The 25002-nt window shown below is 36.2% G+C and overlaps 1 protein-coding gene across 1 annotated transcript in view; it reads right to left on the bottom strand.

Moving 5' to 3' along the window:
• CAAP1 (caspase activity and apoptosis inhibitor 1) overlaps positions 1-24456 on the bottom strand; it is a 43971-nt gene extending 19515 nt beyond the window's left edge. Inside the window, exons 1-5 of the mRNA XM_047767548.1 lie at positions 24034-24456; positions 18303-18503; positions 17405-17489; positions 16408-16483; positions 2077-2150 (exon numbers count right to left, since the gene is read on the bottom strand). Coding sequence (XP_047623504.1) covers positions 2077-2150; positions 16408-16483; positions 17405-17489; positions 18303-18503; positions 24034-24339 — 742 coding nt within the window. The 5' untranslated portion in view covers positions 24340-24456. The remainder of the gene's footprint in view (positions 1-2076; positions 2151-16407; positions 16484-17404; positions 17490-18302; positions 18504-24033) is intronic.
• Positions 24457-25002: the final 546 nt, after the last annotated feature.

The raw sequence follows: 25002 nt of genomic DNA, 5'->3' as shown, positions 1-25002 counted from the left end.
GTTACTATCTGGTTCAGATTTCAGCTATACTAATATTTGTAAGATGTTTCACATAATTGAATCTTCTAAATAACTTAACATTTATCTGATTATGCAACAAAATTTTACTTATTAACAACTTTTAAAGGCATTTTTCTTTTTTCTTTTTTCCCTTTGGCTGTGCCCATAACATGTAGACGTTCCCAGGCCAGGGAATGAACCTGCACAACAGCAGCAACCCCGGTTGCAGCAGTGACAATGCCAAATCCTTAACCCGATGTGCCAAGAGGGAACTTCTAGAAGCATTCTTCTAAAAAACTTATTTCCTTGCTTTCTAAAAGAGCTGAAACTTAATTTAACCATTTCATACAGATTTAGTACAGCATGAACATGGACTGTACTGTACAATGTTCTTGCTATGCTTGAGTATCTTGTTTCTTCACCTCTGCTTGCTGTCACTTACTGATGACAGTGTGTTCCTCATGTTTCTGATGCCAGGATGAAAACCTAAGAGTGTTTATAAAGGCTCCTGAGCACAAAAAAAACACCTGGGCTTTGTGTTATCTGGCTACTCTGTTATTTCTCTTTTCTTCTTTGCCTCCATCACAAACTTTCAAATGACTGAAGTTACTATGAGAAAAGAAAAAAAATCACAGCAAAAAGGGCTATTGGCACCAGGGAGGGAATTCTGAAGAAAGCTCTAGGAGCTTGAACATGGGAGCAGGTAAACCCCCTTCCCTGAGAGAGCAGCTTTAGCTAATTTGCACAATGAGGTTTCCATTTCTTTTTCCCTGAGAACTGTAATTATCTTGCCCATTCTAGACTTTTCTACTCTTACATGGCATTCTTCTCTCCACAGATAATCTAAGAGTATACCCTCCATGCCGCATGCTCCTTAAATACAAAGAATAAAAAAAAAGGCAGAAATGATAGCAATGTTATCAAATTATACATAAGGTACAAGAGTCAAATGACTATGACTACATTCTATGAAAATTATATGTGCTTAGTATGTATTTATACATGACAAATAAACATAAATGAAACTATGAATCTGCATTTACATCTGTAGGGGTGCTAGAATACAAAGATATAATGGTATCTGGTTATTTAAGAAGTTACCATAATAGGACTTCTGTAAAGCACTGGAATTCTTGAAATCACCAGAAATATTCATAAATGCAAGAATACGTAAGTTAGAATTACAGAAACCCTAGATTTTGTTCTCTCTATATATAAATTGAAGGAATCATGAAATTAATTAACCAATTTTTTTCACTTTGTTCAAAATTAAGCATTAGTAATATAGGCCATGGCTTAAAAAAAGAAATACTGCCTAAATATGACCTGTTTCTTTCTACCAAAAAAGTTCCTATGAATAGTTTTAGAGAAACTATTCAAAGCCATCAAAGATTAGCTGCTTACATAAAAACAACACAACCCTTTTGGTTGTAATAGATTTTCACTGCTCTGAAGTAATTTTATAAGGAAAGGGGAAAATGTGAGGTAGTCCTTGAGTAATTAATAAAAATTTATTTTTACATTCAATTCTCCCTACTAGGCATGAGAAAAACAACAACAAAAAAGACATCTAAAAGATTAGTCCTATTGATCTACCTGGCTTGAATGAGTAACAAATTACCACTTCTGTTAGCAGGTAATGTCAAAAATTACTGATTTATAGATAACAATATATGAAGAGGAAAGCAAATAGAGACAAATTCTCTCTCAAAAGAAGGGGAGAGGGGGAGAAACAGAGTTATCCTGTAAAACTTTTTTTTCCCCTCATTATAACCCAAAGCTATCCAGTTAATATAGCTATAATATCTTGTAGATGAGAATATACAATAGATTACTGAATTAAAATATTCAATATTCTGGTGATAACTATACATCACTAAGGCAGAAGCACTCCAATGGCTAAGGGAGGCATGAAATAAAAGATGTATTCCTTATTCTTGATCTTGGACCAAATAAATTACTTTGTTTTCCCATCTGTAAAACAGGGGCAACCTGGAAGACTGAAAATTTATTATTGGTAAAATGCTTATAATTTTCAGGTAAATGCTATAGAAAAAGTCAGTGCTTGAATCATACCTTGTTTTAATTCCAAACCTTCAGGTTGCTTGTTCTCTTTCAGGGATGAAGTAGAATCTGTACAGATGTCTTGTCTGAGGATTGAAAATAAATTTTAAAAAATTTTTAAACTACATTCATATAAATAATATTTATTACTGAGTACTTAGAATTAAGCTATACATTTGAGAAGACATACTGAGTTCCTCTCAGCTCCCAAGGTACCATTTAGTGCACCCTGGAAACTGAGAAACAAGTACACAAATGTCAGAAGCAGCAGCTATAAAGCACTACCAATTTAAGCAGTGTATCTCTGAAAACAAGGGGCAAACATGGGACGAATATAGAGCTAATTCTTTTCTCCCTTCTAACACTCCACAGGGTAGCTGAGTGTAGGAATCATTAACTCACAGAAGAATCCAGTAATTCTTCAACTGTTAAATTTAAAGGGCACTTTGGCATTCATATTATTTTCATTTGGAGTTCCCACTGTGGCTCAACGGCAACAAACCCGACTAGTATCCATGAGGATGTGGGTTCGATCCCTGGCCTCAGTTGGTTAAGGATCCGGTGTTGCCATGAGCTGTGGTGAAGATTGCAGATGTGGCTTGGATCCTGCATTCCTGTGGCTGTGGTGTAGGCCAGCAGCTGGAGCTCCAATTTGATCCCTAGCCTGGGAACTTCCATATGCCACAAGTGCGGACCTTAAAAAAAATTTTTTTTTCTTCTAATCTCATACCTCAAATACTTCGATGTCGATAATATGTAGGAAAATACATATTTTACTTTTAATATACATGTAATCAAAAAAAACGAGTTAAGTAAAAGATCATGCCATAAAAAGATTGTGATTCACTATGTTCTGCAGAAGAGTCACAAACTAAAGTAATACTTTCTTAGAACTCATTATACTGTCTTAATATTGATGTTACAAATACTTTTCAGCAAAAGTCAAGAAATTAACTGTACATGGATGCAACTAGAGATTATCATACTAAGTCAAAAAGAGGAGGACAAATACCATGTGATAGCACTTATATACAGAACCTAAAATATTGCACAAACAAACCTATCTACAAAACACAAACAGACATAGAGAACAGGCTTATGGCTGCCAAGGGGGAGAGGGGAGGGATGGGAGGGACTTGGAGTTTGGGGTTAGTAGATGCAAACTATTACATATAGGATGGATAAACAATAAAGTACTACTGTGTAACACATTGAACTATATCCAATCTCCTGGGATGGACCATAATGGAAAATAATATTTTTAAAAAGGATGTGTGTGTGTGTGTGTGTGTGTGTGTGTGTATAGGATTGAGCTGCTTTTTATACAGCAGAAATTGGCACACTGTAAATCAACTATACTTTAATTTTTTTTTTAATTAAGTAATTGTAAATATTCAAAATAAATTTTTTTTTTTAAGTACCAAGTATTTATTTACCTTCTGAGATGGGGTTTTTTTGTTTTGTTTTTTGTTTTGTTTTGTTTTGTCTTTGTCTTTTAAAAGGGCCACACCCGCAGTATATGGAGGTTCCCAGGCTAGGGGTCCAATCGGAGCTGAAGCCTACACCATAGCCACAGCCACGGCCACAGCCACACCAAATTCAAGCCGTGTCTGTGATCCACACCACAGCTCAGTCATGAGAACATAGTTTCTTATTTTGCTTCTCATTGATACAACTCAGTTCTTGATAGAAAATGCTGAAATATTGGAGTTCCCATTGTGGCTCAGTGGTTAACAATTCTGATTAGGAACCATGAGGTTGCAGGTTTGATCCCTGACCTCGCTCAGTGGGTTAAGTGACTGGGTCACTTTGCTATACAGTAGAAATTGACATAACACTGTAAATAAACTATAACAGAAAAAATAAAATAAAAATCATAAAAAATAAAAACAGGAGTTCTCATTGTGGCTCAGTGGTTAACAAATCTGACTAGGAACCATGAGGTTGCAGGTTCGATCCCTGGCCTCGTTCAGTGGGTTAAGGATCCGGTGTTGCTATGAGCTGTGGTGTAGGTTGCAGACATGGCTTGGCAGTAACAACTCGATTGGACCCCCTAGCCTGAGAATCTCTATATGCCGTGGGTGTGGCCCTAGAAAAGACAGAAAGACAAAAAAATAAAATAAAAATAAATAAAAATAAAACTTTCCTAATATAAGTACAAACTCAAATAGAGACTACAAAAATATTTGTATTTGATATTAATTATGACATCTTAAGATTTATAATTGAGATATCTCCATTTTCTATACTCCTTTCTGTCTAATATCACCTATTTGGATTTTATCCTTTCACCAGAATGACTAGCTGATCCCAAGAAGGCTATCAACAACACTCTTTGAAAATCTAGGGACAGATTAAATGCCAATATAGTATATTAAAAGCTTTGCAAAGAATAAGTTAAAATGTACTAACTCAAGCCTTTCGTTAAATTGGATTTTACCTACTAGGAACATTAATCTATTTCCAAGTATATTCCTTTAGAGAAAATGTTTGTTTGCTCTTACACATCCCTGAATGGCATTTATCTCTTTTTCTAAACATATACATCCAAATTTACAAAAAATGACTTGAATGAAAACACAATGTAACATCACCATTAAAAGGACCATGGGCCATATGTACTACCTTCAGAAAGACAAAGCATCATCCATATAATATTACAGCTAAAAACGTATAACCTGTATCATCAGGAGTCATCAGACAAACACAAAGTGGATATGAGTCAAGTTCTATTAAAAGCAGGGAGAAGAGTTAAATGATCAATGTTATAAAACACACACAAAAAGTTCAGGAAATAGTAAAGGCAAAAGGAAGCTAAAAAGCGGTGACAATTAAATGTTATCACTGACTTGAGACTGCTGAATTGGGAGGGGGAAAACATCATAAAAGATATTATTGAGTCAAATGACAAAGAGAAACACTGATGGCAGAATGGATAAAATATTACATCAATGTTAAATTTACTAAAGCTAAATATACTGAAGTCAACAGTGTATTGTGGTTACATAAAAAAGAAGACTACTATTCTTAGGAAAAGTGCAATGTGGTATCTAGAAGTAAAGTGTTACAATATATATTACTTAGCCTCAAATGTTTCAGAAGAAAATACACACATATATAAAAAAGTGTACAGGAGTTCCCGTCGTGGCGCAGTGATTAACGAATCTGACTAGGAACCATGAGGTTGCGAGTTCGGTCCCTGCCCTTGCTCAGTGGGTTAGCGATCCGGCGTTGCCGTGAGCTGTAGTGTGGGTTGCAGACGCGGCTCGGATCCTGCGTTGCTGTGGCTCTGGCGTAGGCCGGCGGCTACAGCTTCGATTCGACCCCTAGCCTGGGAACCTCCATATGCCGCAGGAGCGGCCCAAGAAATGGCAAAAAGACCTAAATAAATAAATAAATAAATAAAAATAAATTAAAAAAAAAGAAGTGTACAAATGGGATAAAATATTAACAGATAAATCTAGGTAAAGGGTATATGTATGTTTCCTGTAATATTCTTATTTGCTCAATATTTTAATAATTCCGAAATTACTTCCAACTATAAAATTCAATAGCAATGTAATGAAATGGCTTATTTTATGCATTACTTTATTTTCTCTGTGAAGGCTCCTTGAATCCCTTTCAAACAAAATGGATCCCTCTATAAAGACTATCTGCTATCATAAACAATTTCTTTTACTGCCCAAAGTGAACTTTTAAGATGTTCTGGTTTAAGTTGGGTTTGATTAGGCTGTTGAAGTAAGTCACCAAGAATCTCAGACAGTAGGTATAGTGTACCACCTTGTGGCTGAAAAGTGAAAAGCTAGATGCTCTTAGATCAGCCTCATCAGAAGAGGGAAAAAATTCCACAACAGTTTGAAATTTCAGTTTTTCCAAGACAGATTTGCAACTAAAATTACCACATATATTCCAAGTTCTCGAATAAAATTTAAATATTTTCACTAAAGAGCATGAAAGGTAAGACAGAAACAAAAAAGGAAATGTCTTAAAACGTACAAAAACTATATGTACATCTTATTTCTAGATTTACGAAAATAAAAAATGTCTTACCCACAGATTATAAGACATACTAAATGTCAGAGTTAGGAAAACTAAGAAATTTCAATTTATATTTAAATGACATTTAAATATTTCTACCAAACACTTTATAAGTATGTAAGAATTTTATAATTGGAGAGAAAAGAGGCAAAGAGAGAAAAGAAGGGAGGGAAAGAACACACAGCTAAATTTGGCTTGGGTTAAGAATCTTGTGATGCTTTTTACACTTTTTTCCATTAAGAAAAAAAAGCCTGTTTTTATTTTCCCAATTCTCTTTCTCCCTCTGCAATTCTCCTTAAAGTGGCTTAATCTACAACTTTGGCCCTGAATCATAAGAGAGCCTTTGTTCTCAAACCAAAATCAGTCCTACTCCCTTCTACCCCAAGTACAGTTCCACTCTTGATCCTTTCTTATAATTTCAATGAATTTTTTTTTTTTTTTTTGATCTTTTTGACATTTCTTGGGCCGCTCCCGCGGCATATGGAGTTCCCAGGCTAGGGGTTGAATTGGAGCTACAGCCACCAGCCTATGCCAGAGCCACAGCAACTCGGGATCTGAGCCGCGTCTGCAACCCACACCACAGCTCACGGCAATGCCGGATCGTTAACCCACTGAGCAAGGGCAGGGACCGAACCTGCAACCTCATGGTTCCTAGTCGGATTCGTTAACCACTGCGCCATGATGGGAACTCCTGAATTTGTTTTTTAAAATCAGAGTAATACGCTGGGGAGTTCTGTATGAAAACATAAAATGACACATGAATTACCTAGGTTTAAAATGTATTTCTAAACAGAAACAAACAAAAAAATCCCTATCTTGTCCAATAGAAAAACTGAGAGAAGATACATCAACAGAAGGATAAACAAAACCAAACCAGAGGAATTAGTCCTATTTTGGCCAGAGTATACTAACAAAAAACCAGGCAAACTGGCATAACAATAAATATAACCTCTGATTCTCTCCACTGTCTTGGGGTAAAGTTAGAGGCTGAATCAAGCCAGCTGATCACCTATGAATTTTCTATTAAAAAATAAGAGACAGGCAAAGAAACTAGAGTTCCTAGAGCCAAAAAAAATGTCTTAAAAGAATCACACACACACACACACACACACACACACACACACACACACACACACACACTATTGGGAGTTTTGTTATGGCCCAGCGGTTAACGAACCCAACTATCATCCACAAAGATGCCAGTTCTATCCCTGGCCTCGCTGAGTGGGTTAAGGATCTGGCATTCCCGTGAGTGTGGTGTAGGTTGCAGACTTGGCCAGGGTCTAGTGTTGCTATGGCTTTCAAGTAGGCCGGTAGCTACAGCTTCAATTCGACCCCTACCCTGGGAACTTCCATATGCCATGGGTGTGGCCTAAAAAGGCAAAAAAAAAAAAGAATAACAAAGTTTAAAGACACATACTATTACATTGCAAGACTATAAAGCTACAGAAATCAAGACAATAATGATATTGGAGAGAGGATAAACATCTAGATCAATAAAACAGAAGAGTCAGAAACAGACCCAAAACATGTGATCAATAGTTTAAAACAACAACCAAAATGTGTATCACAGTTCTGTAGGTCAGAAGTCTGGGATGAGTCTCACCAGACCACAACCAAAGTGTATGCAGACTGCATTCCCTTCTAGAGGCTCCTGGGGAGAATTCAATTCCTGTTCATTTAGGTTGTTGGCAGAAATCAGTTCCTTGACATGTCACAGGGCCAAAATCCCTGCTTCCTTGCTTGCTGTAAGCTGAGGATCACTCCCAGCTTCCAGTCAAGGTGTCTAAACTACTGTTCTTCTGCCTTCCCCTTTCAAGCATTCAATGTGATGAGATCGGGATAACCTGGATAATCCAAGGTGATCTCCCCATCTCAAAGTCTTTAACCTAAACCAAATCTGGAAAAATCCTTTCGACATAAAAAGTAACACTTTCTCAGGTTCTGGAAATTACAGAATGTAAACATCTTTGGAAGCTCATTTTTTTGCCTACAAGATTATCTCAACTGGAGAGTGAATAAACAAACTGTGGTACACCCACACAATGAAATATTAACTACTACTCATCAAGAAAAAGGAAGGAACTATTGACATATACAGCGACAAAAGTGAATCTCAAATGCATTATGCTAAGTGAAAGAAGCCAGACTCAAAAGGCTATATAATGTATTATTCTATCCTATATGAGGTTGTAGAAAAAGAAAAAATATAAGGAGGGAAATCAGATCTGTGGTTTTCAAGGGTTGGGGACAAAAGAAGGAGTGGATTACAAAGAGCCATGGAAGAAATTTCAATCAGGTGTGACAGAAATGGTCTGTATTGTGACTGTGAGGGTAGATAAATTACAATCTATTTGTCCAAACCTGCCTAACTATATAGTTTTTTTATGTGAATTTTACTGTATCTAAATTATACCTTTAATTTTTAAAAAATTTTTATTACAGTTGATTTACAATGTTGTGCCAATTTCCGCGGCACAGCAAAACTGACACAGTCTTTTTTTACACACACACACATCCCCTTTCTTATCTTCCATCATGGTCTATCCCAAGAGACCGAAAGAAAATAGCTCTCTGTGCTGTACAGCAGGACCTCACCGCGGGAACCCCAAGAGTTTAGTTTATTGATACTCACTGAGAGCTTAGCATTTGGCCATTGCCAAATGAGTTCTATGGCCCATTTAAAAGTTACTTATACATACTATTCAAGGAATATGCGTTACTTGAATTGAAACAAATCAAACTCTTGGAGCTGAGCTGAACCCACAAGACAGCTATAATTCATCAAAAAAGACACGGATGCTTCTCTCTCTTACTAATGCAGCTACTAATCTCTAGGTTTTTATTCAACTAACAAGAGGCATGAGTTTTACCACAGATCACTGCTAGGGTTAAGCAACGTTAAGAGTGGTCATACACACAATCCTAGTTGCCCAATTAATTCTAAACTCTCTAAAGCCTGTTTAGGGGAATCTTAAAACCTACTAATTTCAAGTTTCAAAGTAGTACACTGTCAAAAATTTCTTATATGTGTGTATCATCTCATGTAATCATCTCATGTAAATCTTTCTGCCACAAATTCACTCATGGCTAATATTAGGATTGTTACCTTTTGCTTGCAAGTATTTCTTCTAGATCTCTTATTTGGTTATGACATATTTTAACATTCAAATTTTTAAAAAATTATCACACAAATATATCTTCTTTTACAATTTCTGTTTTTAGTTTTATTCAAGAACTCCCTCACCCATTACTACCACCATAGATTACATAAGTATTCTATTTTTTCAGATCATGAATTTTTGGTCTTTCAGTAATATTTTATAATTTTCTTCATAAGTTCCCTGTTAAATGCATTTGAGAGCATTATCATAGTTTTTGTAACTATTACGGAAAGAATTTTTTTGTTTTTAATTTCCTGTGATGATTAATTTTATGTGTCAGCTTGACTGGTCTAAGGAATGCCTGATAGCTGGTAAAACATCATTGTGTGTGTCTATGAGTATGTTTCTAAAAGAGATTAGCATTTGAATTGGTGAACTGATTAAAGCATATGACTTTCCCCAAAGTGAGTAGGAATCATTCAACCCTTTAGAGTAGAGGCTAGAATAGAAAGGCAGAAGGGTGAATTAGCTCTCTGCTTGAGATATATCCTTTTTTTTTTTTTTTTTTCCACTCTGGTTCCCAGGATCTTGGAGTCCAGTTGGGACTTACTACTTACTGGGCACCACATTTTCAGGCCTTCAGACTCAGACTTCACCATGCCACTGGCTTTCCTGGTTCTCCAGCTTACAGATGGCAGACTGGCAGATTGTGAGACGTCTTGGCATCAATAATCATAGGCCAACTTCTATAATCTACTCTTTTTTATATCTATACATATTGTTTCTCTGGAAAAATCTAATACATTTGCTTTTAGATGTTTCTGCCATAAGAGAGAAAACCTAGAATCTCTTGGGTGTTCTAGGTTTGTAATCTTATAGAGATACTTTTATTTCTTTTCCAAATATTTCAGTTAATTACACCCTACCAGCCATCTTTTTTTTTCTTTCTTTCTTCCTTTTTTCTTTTGGTCTAACTGCATTTGCTTAAACCTCCAAAAAATACTGAAAATTAATGGTCCTGTTTTGATCCCTCATTTTAACTCACAAGAGGGTAGTTAAGTTTGGTTAAATGGTCATTGTCTTATTTAGGTAGTTATCTACCACATCTTTTCTAACTATAACTTATATTAGAAATGTCTGCTGAGTATTATCAAAGGTCTTCTTAGCATCTACTTATCTGACCATGTAATTTTTCTGCTTTACCTTTTGATATGAATTATGCCAACAGACTCTCAATTAAGTCTCCTATAAATTCCTGGAGTAAACCCTACTTGGCCAATACTATAATTATTAACTTGATACAATACAGGATTCTATATGCTAATGTGCTTATAATTTTTACATCTGTATTCACAAGTGAGAAGGCCTATAATCCCCAACATACTTTTTTGGCACCATTTCTAAAATGTGGGATGTTAAAGTCATGCAGAAATCATGAAGTAAATTGAAGATCTTTTCATCTTTTTCTAGGGCTGGGACTAATTTAAATAACACAGGTATAATCTGTTTGAAAATAATAACAGATGGCACTATTGAATGTTTTATTAGCTGTAAACACATTACATGTATTGACTCATGTAAGTAATAATTCAATTGTTCCTTAATTAGCCCCCCAAAAAGTTTACCTTATTTCCTTATCTTTACAAAAATCAAATTCATAAATTTAGGTTTATTTCTACTTTTTTTGTTTTCTATTTCTTTAGTTTTCTTTTTTCTTATTTTTTTTTTTTCTTTGGCTATGCCCACATGGCATATGAAAATTCCCAGGCCAAGGATCCAACCCATCCCACAGCAGTGACATTATGGATTGATTCTTAACTCACTGAGACACTAGAGAACTCTTTTAGTTTTCATGTTCACCTCTGTTGTTTCATTTTTCCAATATTCTTTTAGTTTATTTATTTATTTTAAGTTTCTTTAAGATGTGAACTAAATTGCTGGGCTAGTCATTAAGCTTTTATCTCTCATATCTGAATCGTCTCTTTATTTATTTATTTTTTTTTGTCTTTTTGTCTTTTGTTGTTGTTGTTGTTGTTGCTATTTCTTGGGCCGCTCCCGCGGCATATGGAGATTCCCAGGCTAGGGGTCGAATCAGAGCTGTAGCCACCGGCCTACGCCAGAGCCACAGCAACCCGGGATCCGAGCCACGTCTGCAACCTACACCACAGCTCACGGCAACGCCGGATCATTAACCCACTGAGCAAGGGCAGGGACCGAACCCGCAACCTCATGGTTCCTAGTCGGATTCGTTAACCACTGCGCCACGACGGGAACTCCTGAATCGTCTCTTTAAACTTAGCTTTGTAATGCTAATAATCAAATGGAACACATGAATTCTAACTGAATCTTGGATCAGAATCAATCAACTAATTAAGATAAATAAATACACTCTAAAATTTTTTAGTAGTTGGGGAAATTTTACATGGGTAATACATTAGATGATATGATTTGAACTACTGTTTATTTTCAAGAGTGATGATAGTATTGTGGCTATGTAGTAAAAAAAAAAAAAACTTATTTTTAGGAAGTGCATACTGATCATTTAGGCATGAAATGTTATGGACCTCTGCAACTTATTTTGAATAGTTTATGAGCTGAACTGTCTCCCACAAAAAAAAATTGATATGTGGAGACCTAACCCCAATACCTGAGAATGACTATGTGGGAGATAGGGCCTTTAAAGAGTTAATTAAGTTAAAATGAGGCCATTATGGTGGGTCCTAATGCAATATGACTGGGGTCTTTATAAGAGGAGATTATGACACAGGGAGAGACACCAGGGGAACACACACACAGAAAGACAATGAAGTGAAAAGGCAGCAAGAAGGTGGACATCTGCAAGCCAAGGAAAGAGGCCTCAGAACTGTGAGAAAATAAATTTCTGTTAAGACAGCTAGTCTCTGGTATTCTGCCATGGCAACCGAGGCAACCTAGTACAAATGGCTCTGTAGGGAAAAGGATAAATACAAGCAGAGGAAGAGCAAAAATGGCAAAAGGTTAATGTTATGGAATCTAAGTAGAGGATACATGGATGTTCATTAAATCATTCTTTCAACTTTTATGTAAGTTTGAAGTTTTCCCAAAAAGTCTGTGGAAAAAATTTCACAGGGACATGTACACACACACACACACACACACACACACACACACACACACACACACATCTATATTTGCTTGCTAGGGCTGCCATAACAAAATACCAAAGACTGGCTGGCTTAAACGACAGAAATGTATTTCTCATAGTTTTGGAAGGTAATAAGCATAAGATCAAGGTACCTACAGGTTTGGTTTCTTCTGAGGCCTCTCCTTGGTTCACATATGGCTGCCTGCTGCCTGTGTCCTCAAAGGGCTTTTCTCTATGTGTGCCAGTCCCAGGTGTCTCAGTACTCAAATTTCCTCTTCTAAGGACACCAATCAGACTGGATTAACTTAATCGCCTCTTTAAAGAGCTTATCTCCAAATGAGACTATATTCCAAGGTGCTAGGGCTTATGGACTACCAGAGCATGTATTTTGGAGGGACAAAACTCAGTTCATAACAAGCAAGGTCTTTTCTTGTTATCTTTATCCTTACAGTCTTAATTCTTTAAATAAAAAAATTTAATTCTAGCATTTCTACACTACTTCTTTAGCTATTTATTTTTCTTTGTAAGAATTTCTAGTATGTTCAGGATAGGCCTAAAACTGTCTTCCAGGTAACCATGAGTTATACATAAGGACTTACACTTTTTATGTGTGCTCTTTCTCTGTTATTTTGTGTATATTTACTCATGTTGATTTCTTAGGACAAAGATTTAATCCCTGGTCATAAATAATCTCTTTATCAGTCTGTCTTCTAAATCTAGGAGTTCAGAATTTTTTTAGTTCCTGAAACTTTATTTGTGCTCTAACTGCATTTCTTTGAGAGTTTTCATTACTTTGCTCAAGTTTTCTTTCCTTGAGCAGCCAAGTTCTTTCCTATAATCTATCATTCCTGTGTTCCACAGAAGCTACCTGTTCAACTTAATTCAGTTTAGTTTTACTCTCTCAAACTACTGAATTGCTTTCTCATAACTGTTCCCTCAGCAACTAGACAGGTCTGACTACTGGCCTCCATTAAATAAATAAATAAATAAAAAAGAGTAATAGAAAATATGAAAATCTTCAGCACTATGTACCAAATATATTAAACTTAACTCTCTGGTGAAGCACCAGAAGGAGATTTTTATGAGACTGCCCACCAGTTCCAGTTGAGTTCCCATCTATACAGATTAACAGGACTAAATTGTCCCTCTAAACACAAGGCAGATAAAATGTAATACATTCTGAATGGATACAAAGGATTCAGCTGGCTGAGCCCTCTTAAGTAGCCTCTTAAGGCTTAGAGAAAAGGCAAATCAATGTCTTTACCCTGTGCCTTAGAAATGAAGTCCCCTATCTAAACTCTCCTGGATATCTACAGGAAACTGCAAACTTAAGATCCCATTCTTTGGCTCCACCTGTTTCCACATTTGGGTTATTCTATTGCTCCAAAGATGATGTACAGGAAAGAAAAGTCACATCTCCCCACATTATCTCCCTTTCCCATCTCCACTGTTTCACATTGCAGTGTATCTCCCCATTCACAACTAAGATTATTAATAACAAAATAGTAAAGAATAACAAACTAGTCATATCAGCTCATTTAATCCCAATAATCCTATGGAAGCAAGGATTACCCACATTTTACAAGTAAAGTGATTTTAGGGAAGTTTAAGTGTTTCAAAGCCAAGTTCATTTGCATAAATGCCTATAGTCTCTTCATAACTAACATTACCTCTTATTTTACTTTCATATTCATTTGTGTGACCTCAGGCACACAGATCTTTGTGGGCCTTACTTTTCCATCTGTAAAATGATGATGCCAATACCACCCACCTTACAAGGCTGTCATACAAAACCAATGAGTGAAGGAAAGCATATAAAATGATGAGAACAAGTGTCTGGAAAACAACGTTTAGTAAGTGTTAGCTTTAGAATTATTATTTATTTGGCATCATGTAGCTTAGAAATTTGACCTTTTTTAAGTCAATATTCTCAAATAATTCAAAAGAATGTCAATGATTTGGTACTTATCAGGTTCACAAGTGGATACTTTGACAATTTTTGGTAATACTTGTGGATTATTCAACATGCTTATTGCAGCATTTACAAGCTAACATGATCTGTCATGTTCACATTGTAAATATGGGCTCTTCACAACAGTCACAGTGAATCTAATCACCATTTTTTCATTAACACGGTAAAAATTTAAATACTACATTTTGGTGTAATTTTTTAAAAGAATTAAATTTCTAAACTAATTGGCTATCCATTAAACGGCTTTTAACAGTGTAAAAAAAAAAAGGAGCACTAGTGTTCAAGTGTGAAAAATAAGACTTAACCTTGACACCTCAAAAGCTGGGAAAAATAAAGAGATTTACACAAAGGCAAAACAAATATAATCAAACAAAAGTTCAATTCAGGATCCTCTATAATAAGTAGCATCAAGAAGCAAAATTCCCGTTGTGGCTCAGTGTGGTTAACGAATCTGATTAGGAACCATGAGGTTGCAGGTTCGATCCCTGGCCTTGCTCAGTGGGTTAAGGATCCTCCACTGCCATGAGCTGTGGTGTAGGTTGCAGACGCGGCTCAGATCTTGAGTTGCTGTGGCTCTGGCATAGGCTGGTGGCTGCAGCTCCGATTCGACCCCTAGCCTGGGAACCTCCATATGCCGCAGGAGCAGCCTAAGAAATGGCAAAAAGACAAAAAAATAAAAAGAAGCAAAACAAAAAAATCGGCAAAAACTATTAATTAATTACTTTATTTATTTATTTAGTCTTTTGTCTTTTTAGGGCCACACCCGCAGCACATGAAAGTTCCCAGGTTAGGGGTCTAATAGGAGCTATAGCTGCCGGCCTACACCACAGCAATGCCAGATCCGAGCAGCGTCTGCGACCTACACTACAGTTCACAGCAATGCCGGATCCTTAACCCAATGAGCTAGGCCAGGGATCGAACCCGTGACCTCACAGTTCCTAGTCACATTGTCTCCACTGTGCCACGACAGAAACTCCCCACAATGATTAATTTAAATAATTTAAGAAACTTAAAAGTACTAAACTGTGACAAGCCTTGTAAATGCTTAGCCTAGCTAAATTCAGATTAGTAGTATTACATATAAATAATTTAAAGCTAAGTATTTTGAAGGAAAGCCAAGAGTAAGATTTTTTAGAAATGGGTACATTTTCTACTGTGTAGTTAAGTATAAATCACTCTGTGACACTCCTAGGCAAGATGTGTGATGACTAAAAATATACTGATTATGAGGCAGGAAAGCAATAAGTTCTTCAATGCAGTTCAAGTAGATTATTTGATGCTCTCTCTAGTTATAACATGAAATGGAATGGTCCTTTTTCAGTGATACCCAAGAGTATTCAATTAGAAATGAAAAAACACTCAACATTTCAGGTTAAAAATATGCTAGATATTTACACTACTGCCTCTGATTATCTGTTTTTATTTGTGGTAATGCCTATAGCCAGACTTTGCAAAGAGAAATACAAGTCAGTCTTTGGCGACTGCCAAAAAAAGTAACTGCTTTAGTCAAATATCATCAATAGATGCTAAAATTAGTGGGTAAAAGTTTGATGAGCTGTGGCAGAGAAGAATAATCTACAAAAAAAATTGCCATGTTGTTTCTTGATTAGTCAGCATCCCAAAACATTGGGCATTTTTTATCATCATAATAATCAAATTAAATATACCTATATAAAATGAGCCACCCTACTATCTCACCTGTGAAACAAGGCTATTAACACCAAACATTAATAGGTATGTAAAAGAATTCAGTGAGATAAAGTACTTTAAGCTATTAACAATGTTTGGCAGAGTAAGTAACTTAATAAATAGTGGGTATCACTAGTAGTGTATATATTCAAATTCCAAATAACAGATACGATTGTGCTTCAGGCTGGCATTGCTGTTGTTCTATATCTGAGTAAGAAAATCATCTTAATCCTGAAAGCAATTAACTCTTTCCTCACATATACCAAAATGACAAATCATTACAATAAACAAATCAATCCAACACTGTTGAATCATTTTATATAAATACAACACAGAAATACAATCACATTCTTCAGATAAATCACCGAAGGAATAACAAAGAAATTTTAAAATGAAAATGAAAGATTTTAACTTACTGACTAACTAACTCAGATCCCATCTTAGAACCATCATCTGCCTCTTCTTCCATATCAGAGTCCACAGCATTGTCACCTTATGAATGACATAAATAACACTTTTTAAAAAATTGAAAGCATGCTTATAAAAAGTCAGAATGATTTAATCATTTTCCAAAAAAAGTTTCACCTATAAAAGTGATGTAGATTAAAGAATTTGATAGCTGTTCAAAAATGCCATTTTAATTGCTAATATTAAAATGCCTTATTATGTATTTCTCATTGCTTTCCCTTTATCTATTTTATAAACACATAAAATATATAACATGAATGTGTATACATATACTTACAGACTATACAAACAAGTATATATTATTAACAGAGTTACAGATTCCATAAACCATTTCACATTTAAAAAAGACGTTATCTCTGGAAATTAAAGTCTCTAGTTTTTGTTCCTTCTCTTATGATGTTAATGCTACAATCCTTGTAAAGTCAAAAAAAAAGCTTAAAAATCCAAAAATCTACAGGTAATGTATCACAAAGAAGAGTCATACTTTGGGCAGACAGATAAATGTTGGCAACTGGCAAGAAATTCTTCTAACTCTGCATCTGGGTTTTATGAGAGCAGAAAGAGTATAAAACAGATAACTAAAAGCAATAAGAATAAAAAGCAAAAAATAAAAATTATTTTAAGAAAAATTCCTACCTCCTCAGAAGTTATTTTTTTTTTAACAGCATTTTGAGTAAACATTTTTTATTTCATTTTCTTATTGTGCACAAAGTTATGTTCTAACCTATACAGTTGATTTGGAAAAGCCATATACATACATCAAAAAGTCTATTCTTGAGATGCTATTCTGATATGTAAACTATATTTCTCTACAAATAGAAGTAAAAATACTCAATGATTACCCAACAATGAAATTAGTTAGGTTAGAAAAAGAATATCTCAGGATTTACTTATGTTAAATACAGTATTAATAAGTTATCAGAAGGTAGAAATATGCACTCTTACCCTCAAGAATCTTCAAGATTTTTTTTTCAGACAGGAGCTCTAACTGTTCCTGGCAGAGTTTTTTAATTTCTTCTATTGAACAGTTCTAAAGAAAATGACATTTTAAAGAATACATTTATATAATACAGCAACTATGTAAATTAAAAAACAGGAATCATTTTTTAAAAAGACTGCTTAGCTAAACCTTACAATGAAAAAAAAGCCCCATAAAATTTTTCATGGGATGAAATCTGAAGAACTATAAGTTAACATATAAACATAATTTACAGAGATCTGATGTAAATATATAAAGTCAAGTTTATTATTAAAAAACAAACTAAAGTCAGGTACCCAAATGTTCTTAAGAGCAAACTAGGTTGGGTAATTCCTCCAAAGGCTTAAATATTCAAGTACTGGCTCCATACGCCTTAGACATAGACATTGCATTTAACTTGCTCAAGCCTTATCCACAACTGTAAAATTAGAATACCATGTATTTCCCTAAATAGTTTTCAGAAATAAACATATGAAAATTTATAAATTTTATGAAATATAAACTATTACCAATTATTATTGTGTATTATTACACAGTATGACATTATTTCTTAAAGTACCAGAAAGAATAATTATGCTTCTAATTTAGTTATTTAAATTGCTTGTATTTAAACGAATTATTTCCAGAAGGTTAAAAAATTCCTTACCTAAATACAATAAATTGCCCCATTTCTTCTTGGAAAATTTTTAAATATACAAGGCCATGAATGGTTCTCCAAAATCCCTTTTCTTTGTATCTTTTTGAAGTAGCTTGTTTTAGTTGAAAACATCCAATTATAACTTCCACTAAGTAAAATGACTGCAAAGAAGGTTTTTGTATATTTCTGTATATGTGTATAGTATGATCATATACGTTATAAAGTACCTTTAACACATCAGGAAGCATCTTCTGTAACTTCTTTTCTCCTATGATACAGAAACACTGCTGAAGCATTTCCTTTTTGTCTGAGATATAGAAACTAACTGGTTTTAATGCCACAGTCAGGTCCAATCCACCTTCTTCAAGGTCACTGTGCTCTGCCAGGAATAACTCTTTTTCAAGAGTTGGCAAAAGATATTTGGCTTCCTAAAATTAAGACATGAAGAGCCATTAAATAGAAATGTTTATAATGTCATACATTTTCATTTAGTAAAATTTTCATTAAACATTTCCAAATTCTTTTTGTTTTTGTCTTTTTAGGGCCACACCCTAGGCATATGGAGGTTCCCAGGCTAGGGGTCGAATTGGAGCTACAGCTGCCAGCCACAGCCACACCAGATCTGAGCCATGTCTGTGACCTACACCACAGCTCACAGCAACGCTGGATCTTTAACCCACTGAGTGAGGCCAGGGATCAAAACCACAACCTCATGGTTCCTAATCAGATTCATTTCCACTGAGCCACAACTGGAACTCCTCCAAATTCTTTATTTGCATAGATAATTTATTTAAAACCATAGGAAAGGCTACTTAATTGCTCGGTATTCTTTGACCTTACTTTACCTTACTTTCCACACTGTAATTAAATCAATAAATTGATTTTTAAAAAAGCAAAGCAATAATGCCTTGGGACACACAGATGGAAAATACACTCAATGATGAATGATTTCCTATAATTTTAGACTTCTGAAAAAATAGGATATTCCTCCAACAGGCCATTCATCCAAGAAATTTATGTATGCACTATCATTAATAATTCATAAACAGAAATAGGATGGAGTTCCCGTTTTGGCTCAGTGGTGAAAAATCTAATATCCATGTGGATGGGGGTTCATTCCCTGGCCTAGCTCAGTGGGTTAGGGATCGAGTGTTGTCATGAGCTGTGGTGTAGAGAGCAGACATGGCTTGGATCTTGCATCACTGTGACTGTGGTGTGGGCCACAGCTGCAGCTCCAATTTGACCCCTAACCTGGGAACCTCCATATGCCATGGGTGTGGCCCTCAAAGGCAAAAGAAAAAAAAGAAAAAAGAAATAGGATACCAGAAAAAATGTTACAAACCACAAATATTATATAAGTATCACTGCTTACCATGAGCTATTATCATTTTTTAAACTGTTATATATCTAATCATATTCAGGTAGGCAAGTAATTTAAGACAATCAGTTTTACCTCTGATCTCCCAAATCTATGTAGTCTCTCAAAATCTACTGCTTTTATCCTGATCCAAGGTACCACTCACTGTCTTTTGCCTAGATTAGTTCAAGAGACACTTAACTGGATTCCCTGTATCTAATCTGAGGTCTCTCCAATGTTTTGTATGCTGTTACCAGAATGGATTTTATAAAATATACATATTATATATATAACCATTCAATGAATTCCAACTGTTCTTAGGGTGATACAGCCTATCAGGTCCTTCATGCTAATTGTGTTCCACACACAATGACCTCATTTCAACTACTCACACATAAGGTGTTCTCCCTTCATCTCATTCAGGCAGGGCTTTCATATACACTGTTCTGCCTAGGAGAGTCTTTCCACCCCACTTCCCCTACCACACTAAAACTCCCAAGATTAACAAACTCAGATATCAATTTAAAAGTCATTTCTTCAGGAAAATCTTCCCTAACTATATAGTTCAAATAAGTTTCCCTAACTATATAGTTCAATTTAAAAGTCATTTCTTCAGGAAAATCTTCCCTAACTATATAGTCAAATATATATATATGTATTTTTTTTCTTGTCTTTTTGCCTTTTCTAGGGCCACTCCTGCAGCACATGGAGGTTTCCAGGCTAGGAGTCTAATCGGAACTGTAGCCGCCGGCCTACGCGAGAATCACAGCAATGCGGGATCCGAGCCACGTCTGTGTCCTACACCACAGCTCACGGCAACGCCAGATCCTCAACCCACTGAGCAAGGCCAGGGATCAAACCCGAAACCTCACGGCTCCTAGTCGGATTCGTTAACCATTGTGCCACGACGGAAACTTCAGTTTCCTTTTTATATTTTTTAATGCAATAGTTTTAAAAAGCTGTTTAAAAACAGGCTAATTTTAAAGAATACTGTAATATTTACACTGAAAAAGGTTAGTGAAGATGTAGGGGAAACAGAACTCTCATATGCTACTAGTAGGAATATAAAATGGTACAGATGTTTTGGAAAACAGTTTGGCAGTTCCTTATAAAGTTACTATGACTCAGTAATTTCATTCCTAGATACATTTCCAAAAGAAATGTAACCGTAATGTCCTCTCCACACAAAAACTTGTACACAAATGTTCACAGCAGCATTATACATAATAGCCAAAAGGAAGAAATAATCCAAATGTCCATCATATGATAAATAAAAAACTCAAATATGGTATTAGCCATATAATGAAATATTATTCAACTATAAAAAGGAATGAGGTACTGATATGTGCACAATATGGGCAGACTCTGAAATAAGATCATGCTGGGTGAAAGAAGCCAGTCCCCAAAAAATCACATATTATATGATTCCATTGAGAACAGGGAAATCTCCAAGTCTGTAGAGACAAAGTAGATTAGTGATTGCCTAGGGATGGAATGCAGAGGGAGTAGTACAGATGACTGCTAAAAGTTATACATAGGGCTTCTTTAGGGGAATGATTTTAAAATTGACTACGGTGATGTTTGCACTACTCTATGAATGTACTCAAAAGCAGTGAATTGTATACCTAAAAAGAGGGAATTGCATGATATGTGAATTACATCCCTATAATAGGAAATAATAAGGAATGCAACACACAACAGATATAATGGAATTCTGAGATGTTACCTATATGTCTAACGCATAATGATTTCTTTTATCCTTCACAAATACACTTACTTCTCATTAGAAGAAGGGTTTAGTTCTGTATGCAAATGCTTACAAAACAGTTAGCATTACTGGTCTCCCCATCATAATAAGGAATACTAAAGATATGAAAGTATTTAAGATAAGAATGATGATATCAAAAATTGAATCTAGAAAGGGCAGAAAAACAGAGCTATAACTATCAAGAGATTTGAAAAAAAAAAAAAAGATGGGGGTGGGGGTTAAGATTTAAAAAAAAAAAAAAAGTACCCCTAAACAAACCCACCAGACCTAAACAGCTGTATGTTCCACTGGTCAAGTTCTGGAAAATCCTGGTAAAAAAGAAACACACCAAAATAAAACGGGGGGAGGGGGGGCAAAGCTTCCAACTCAATCAACGAGGCTAACACAACCTTGATACCGAAACCAGACAGAATAACTACAAAAATAAAAACCATAAACTTAAGAACATAGACACAATAGTAAAAATACTTAATTTCAATCAAGTACAACAACCAAATCAATAAGTCAAGTAACATCTATTCCAAGACTGCATGCAAGAACAATTCAATGAGTTAATTTATCAATAAAATTACATCATATTAAAGAAGGAAAACCATGTGATCCTCTCAAAAGAATGCAATGAAATCATCTGATAAAGCGCTACACCTCTGCAAACCAAGAATTTAAAAAAATGTCCTCAACTTGATCAAAGGTTATCTTTCATTACCTATGGCAAATATACTTATTGGCAGAAAATCAGAACTGTTCCCACTATAAAAATGGGGAAAGAATGCCTACTATCAATTTCTGTGTTCAACACTACACTTAGATAATGCAAAAGAACAAAAACTAAGAAATATTAGGGCTGAAAAAGAAGAAACAAAACTCAATGTTAGTACATATTTTTCCTGAGTCATTTTTAAGCTAATAATTAATACTGTGGCCAAATACAAAAAATACATAAAAATAAGTGGCCTTCTATATTTCACAATAACCATTTTAAAGAGGTAATGTTTAGGGAGTTCCTGTCGTGGTTCAGCGGAAATGAACCCAACTAGTATCCATGAGGATGCCAGTCTGATCTCTGGCCTCGCTCAGTGGGCTAACTGATCCGGCAATGGCACTGCCATGAACTGTGGTGTAGGTTGCAGACAGGACTCGGATCTGGCATTGCTGTGGCTGTGGTGCAGCTCCAATTCAGCTCGCAGCCTGGGAACTTCCATAGGCTCAAGGTGAGGCTCTAAAAAGACCAAAAAAAAAAAAAAAAAGACGTAATGTTTAAAAGTATAAGAAGTAGGAGTTCCTGTTGTGGTGCAGTGGCAGCAAATCTGACCGGTATCCATGAGGATGTGGGTTCGATACCTGGCCTTGCTCAGTGGGTCATAGATCCCGAGTCACTGTGGCTGCAGTGTAGGCCAGCAGCTTTAGCTCCAATTCAATCCCTAGTCTGGGAACTTCCATATGCCACAGGTGCGGCCCTAAAAAGCAAACAATAAAAATTAAAAAAATAAAACTATATGAAGAAAATGCAAAATAGTTTTATACCCTTCAACCCTTTCTAAAAACACACACAAAATCCAGAAGGCAAAGAAAAATAGTATTTGTCTTGACCACAAAAAAGCCAAAATCTTCAATACACCCTAAACAAAGTTATGGTAACATTCGCAATATACCTTACACAAAAGATTAAAACCAAGACTTTTCATAGAAAGATTCAGAACTTTTAGTAAAAAGTTAAATATACCAGAAAGACAAAAGAATAGAGGATGTGCAGACACAATTTACATAACAAAACAAATGAAAAATAAAAACAATAAGATGCCAGAGTTCCCTGGTGCCTCAGTGGGTTAAAGATCCAGCAGTTGTCCCTGCTCTGGCTCCAGTGCCTGCTCTATGTGGGTTTATCCCTGGCCCCTTAACTTCCATATGGGTGGGAGGTGGGGATGGGGGGCAAAAAAAAAAAAAAAAAGCATGAACTTTGTCCCAGCAATTTCACTTCTGACAGTCTATCCTAAAGTAATTCTTGCACAAGGCTGTTCATGTTCATATTATTTCTGTCAGGCAAGAAAACTGGAAACAAATATTCATCAATAAAAATGAAAGGGAGTATCATGCAGTCAATAAAAACTAAGGTACCGCATATAGAAAGACCCCGATCCCAACAATGCTGTGACATTAGTCAATTCAAGAGAGGGAGTATCACAATACAACTTATGTGTAGGAACTTAAACACATATCTGACAAGAGTTAACGAAGAGACTGCGTATCAAACTATTAACAGGGAGGCTGAAAGAGAAATTTCCACGCTTTTCCCTTTATTTCTGTGCTGTATATATTTAAACTGTGTATTCATGCATTTGTTCTATATTATAAGCAAACTTTTTTTAAAAAGGGTAATATCTTGCCAGGTCGATGGCCCATAAAGAACATGGCTTTCATAATCAGATACTGGTTTCAGATGTAAGCGTTATTAACAAATTGTAACTTTGAGTAAACTTCCTAAAACCTCTTTGGGTCTCAATTTTCTCAACTTGTAATGTGGAAGAAGAGAGAAGTAAAGCGCAGCTCGCAAGAACCTTGAAAGGACCTGACTCACACTTTTTGGGGAGACAATGAAAGGGGGCAAAAGCAGTATGAAGTTGATGATCAAACCCAGAAACTTTAAGTTCAAGACGTAGTAGTGTGAAGTTCATCAGAACTTAGGAACATGAATTTCAAACACGAACCACATGGGACCCCTTAGGATCGCAGCAGTTAACAGTAAGGTAAGGCGGGCTCCGCATCCAGCCGCCACATTCGTCGCCCGCCTTCTTCCGAAGAAAACGCAGGAGCTTCGAGAAGGGCGCTCACGCACCTGCTGCAGGGATCCCGAAACACTGGAAGATGAGTCAGTGCTCCTCCGCTTCCGACGCTCGCTGCGCTCCACGCCGCTGCCACCCCAGCAGCTACCACCGCTCCCAGCGCCGGTGACACTTCCACTGAAGCTGGTGTTCCCACAGCAGGTGACGCTCCCGCAGCCGCTTGCGCTACCGCAGCCGCTGGTGCTTCCACTGCCGCTGCCGGCGACGGCGGGGACAAGTTCTGGCGCCGCAAGCGCCGCCGCAGCCTCCTGACCGCTTCGTTTGCGCCGCTTTTCCCGGGAAGACTTCTTCCCCGTCATGATTCCTCTGCTGCAATCATCCAGGGGAAGCCCACGGTCTACAGAACCACCGAAAATCTGCAGCAGCAAGGAGAGTAAGCGCTGGCGTCGCAGCTATGGCGTCACTTCCGGCCGAGTCGCATACGCCAGGAGGTGTTTCTGGAAGCGGGGCAGGGGCCAATCACGCTGTCTCCGCCTGCTGGGGAGGGCCGCTCGAATTTAAGGGCGGCTGAGCAGTTTTGGTGGGTTTCCTAGTTTTCCTTCTGCAAAGAACAGAAGATGGAGCATTCCCGCAGGTCCTTTCGCGGTAAAGGTGTAGTTTTTGATTCTCAAATTTCACTTGTTTTCCAATTTTTAAAACATTAAACCAAGAAAGAAGTTTAGGGAAAATCGTATCACCTGGGGAGATTGTTTTCTAAATGTGTTTTAGGGAATTGTACAAGTATCAGATCTTCCTTGTTTTTCCCTATTAACACTAATTTCTAGGCAATGATTTCACTTTTAAAGGCCCTTAGCTCTAGTATTAATTCTATTTATCAATTTAATATTCAGATACTGGCGTTTAGCCTGTCACATCCTAGAATAATGCAAAAAATTTAAAAAAATTACATTATTTTGTATCCAAAAAGGGAAAAAAAGAAATTAATCAAAGGATTTTAGCATCTTGGAGTTCTCGTCGTGGCT

This window comes from Phacochoerus africanus, chromosome 2 (genome assembly GCF_016906955.1).
Source record: "Phacochoerus africanus isolate WHEZ1 chromosome 2, ROS_Pafr_v1, whole genome shotgun sequence".
NCBI classification, from domain to species: Eukaryota; Metazoa; Chordata; class Mammalia; order Artiodactyla; family Suidae; genus Phacochoerus; species Phacochoerus africanus.
Note: the sequence above shows the minus strand (reverse complement) of the source record. Positions and strands in the feature narration are given on the sequence as shown.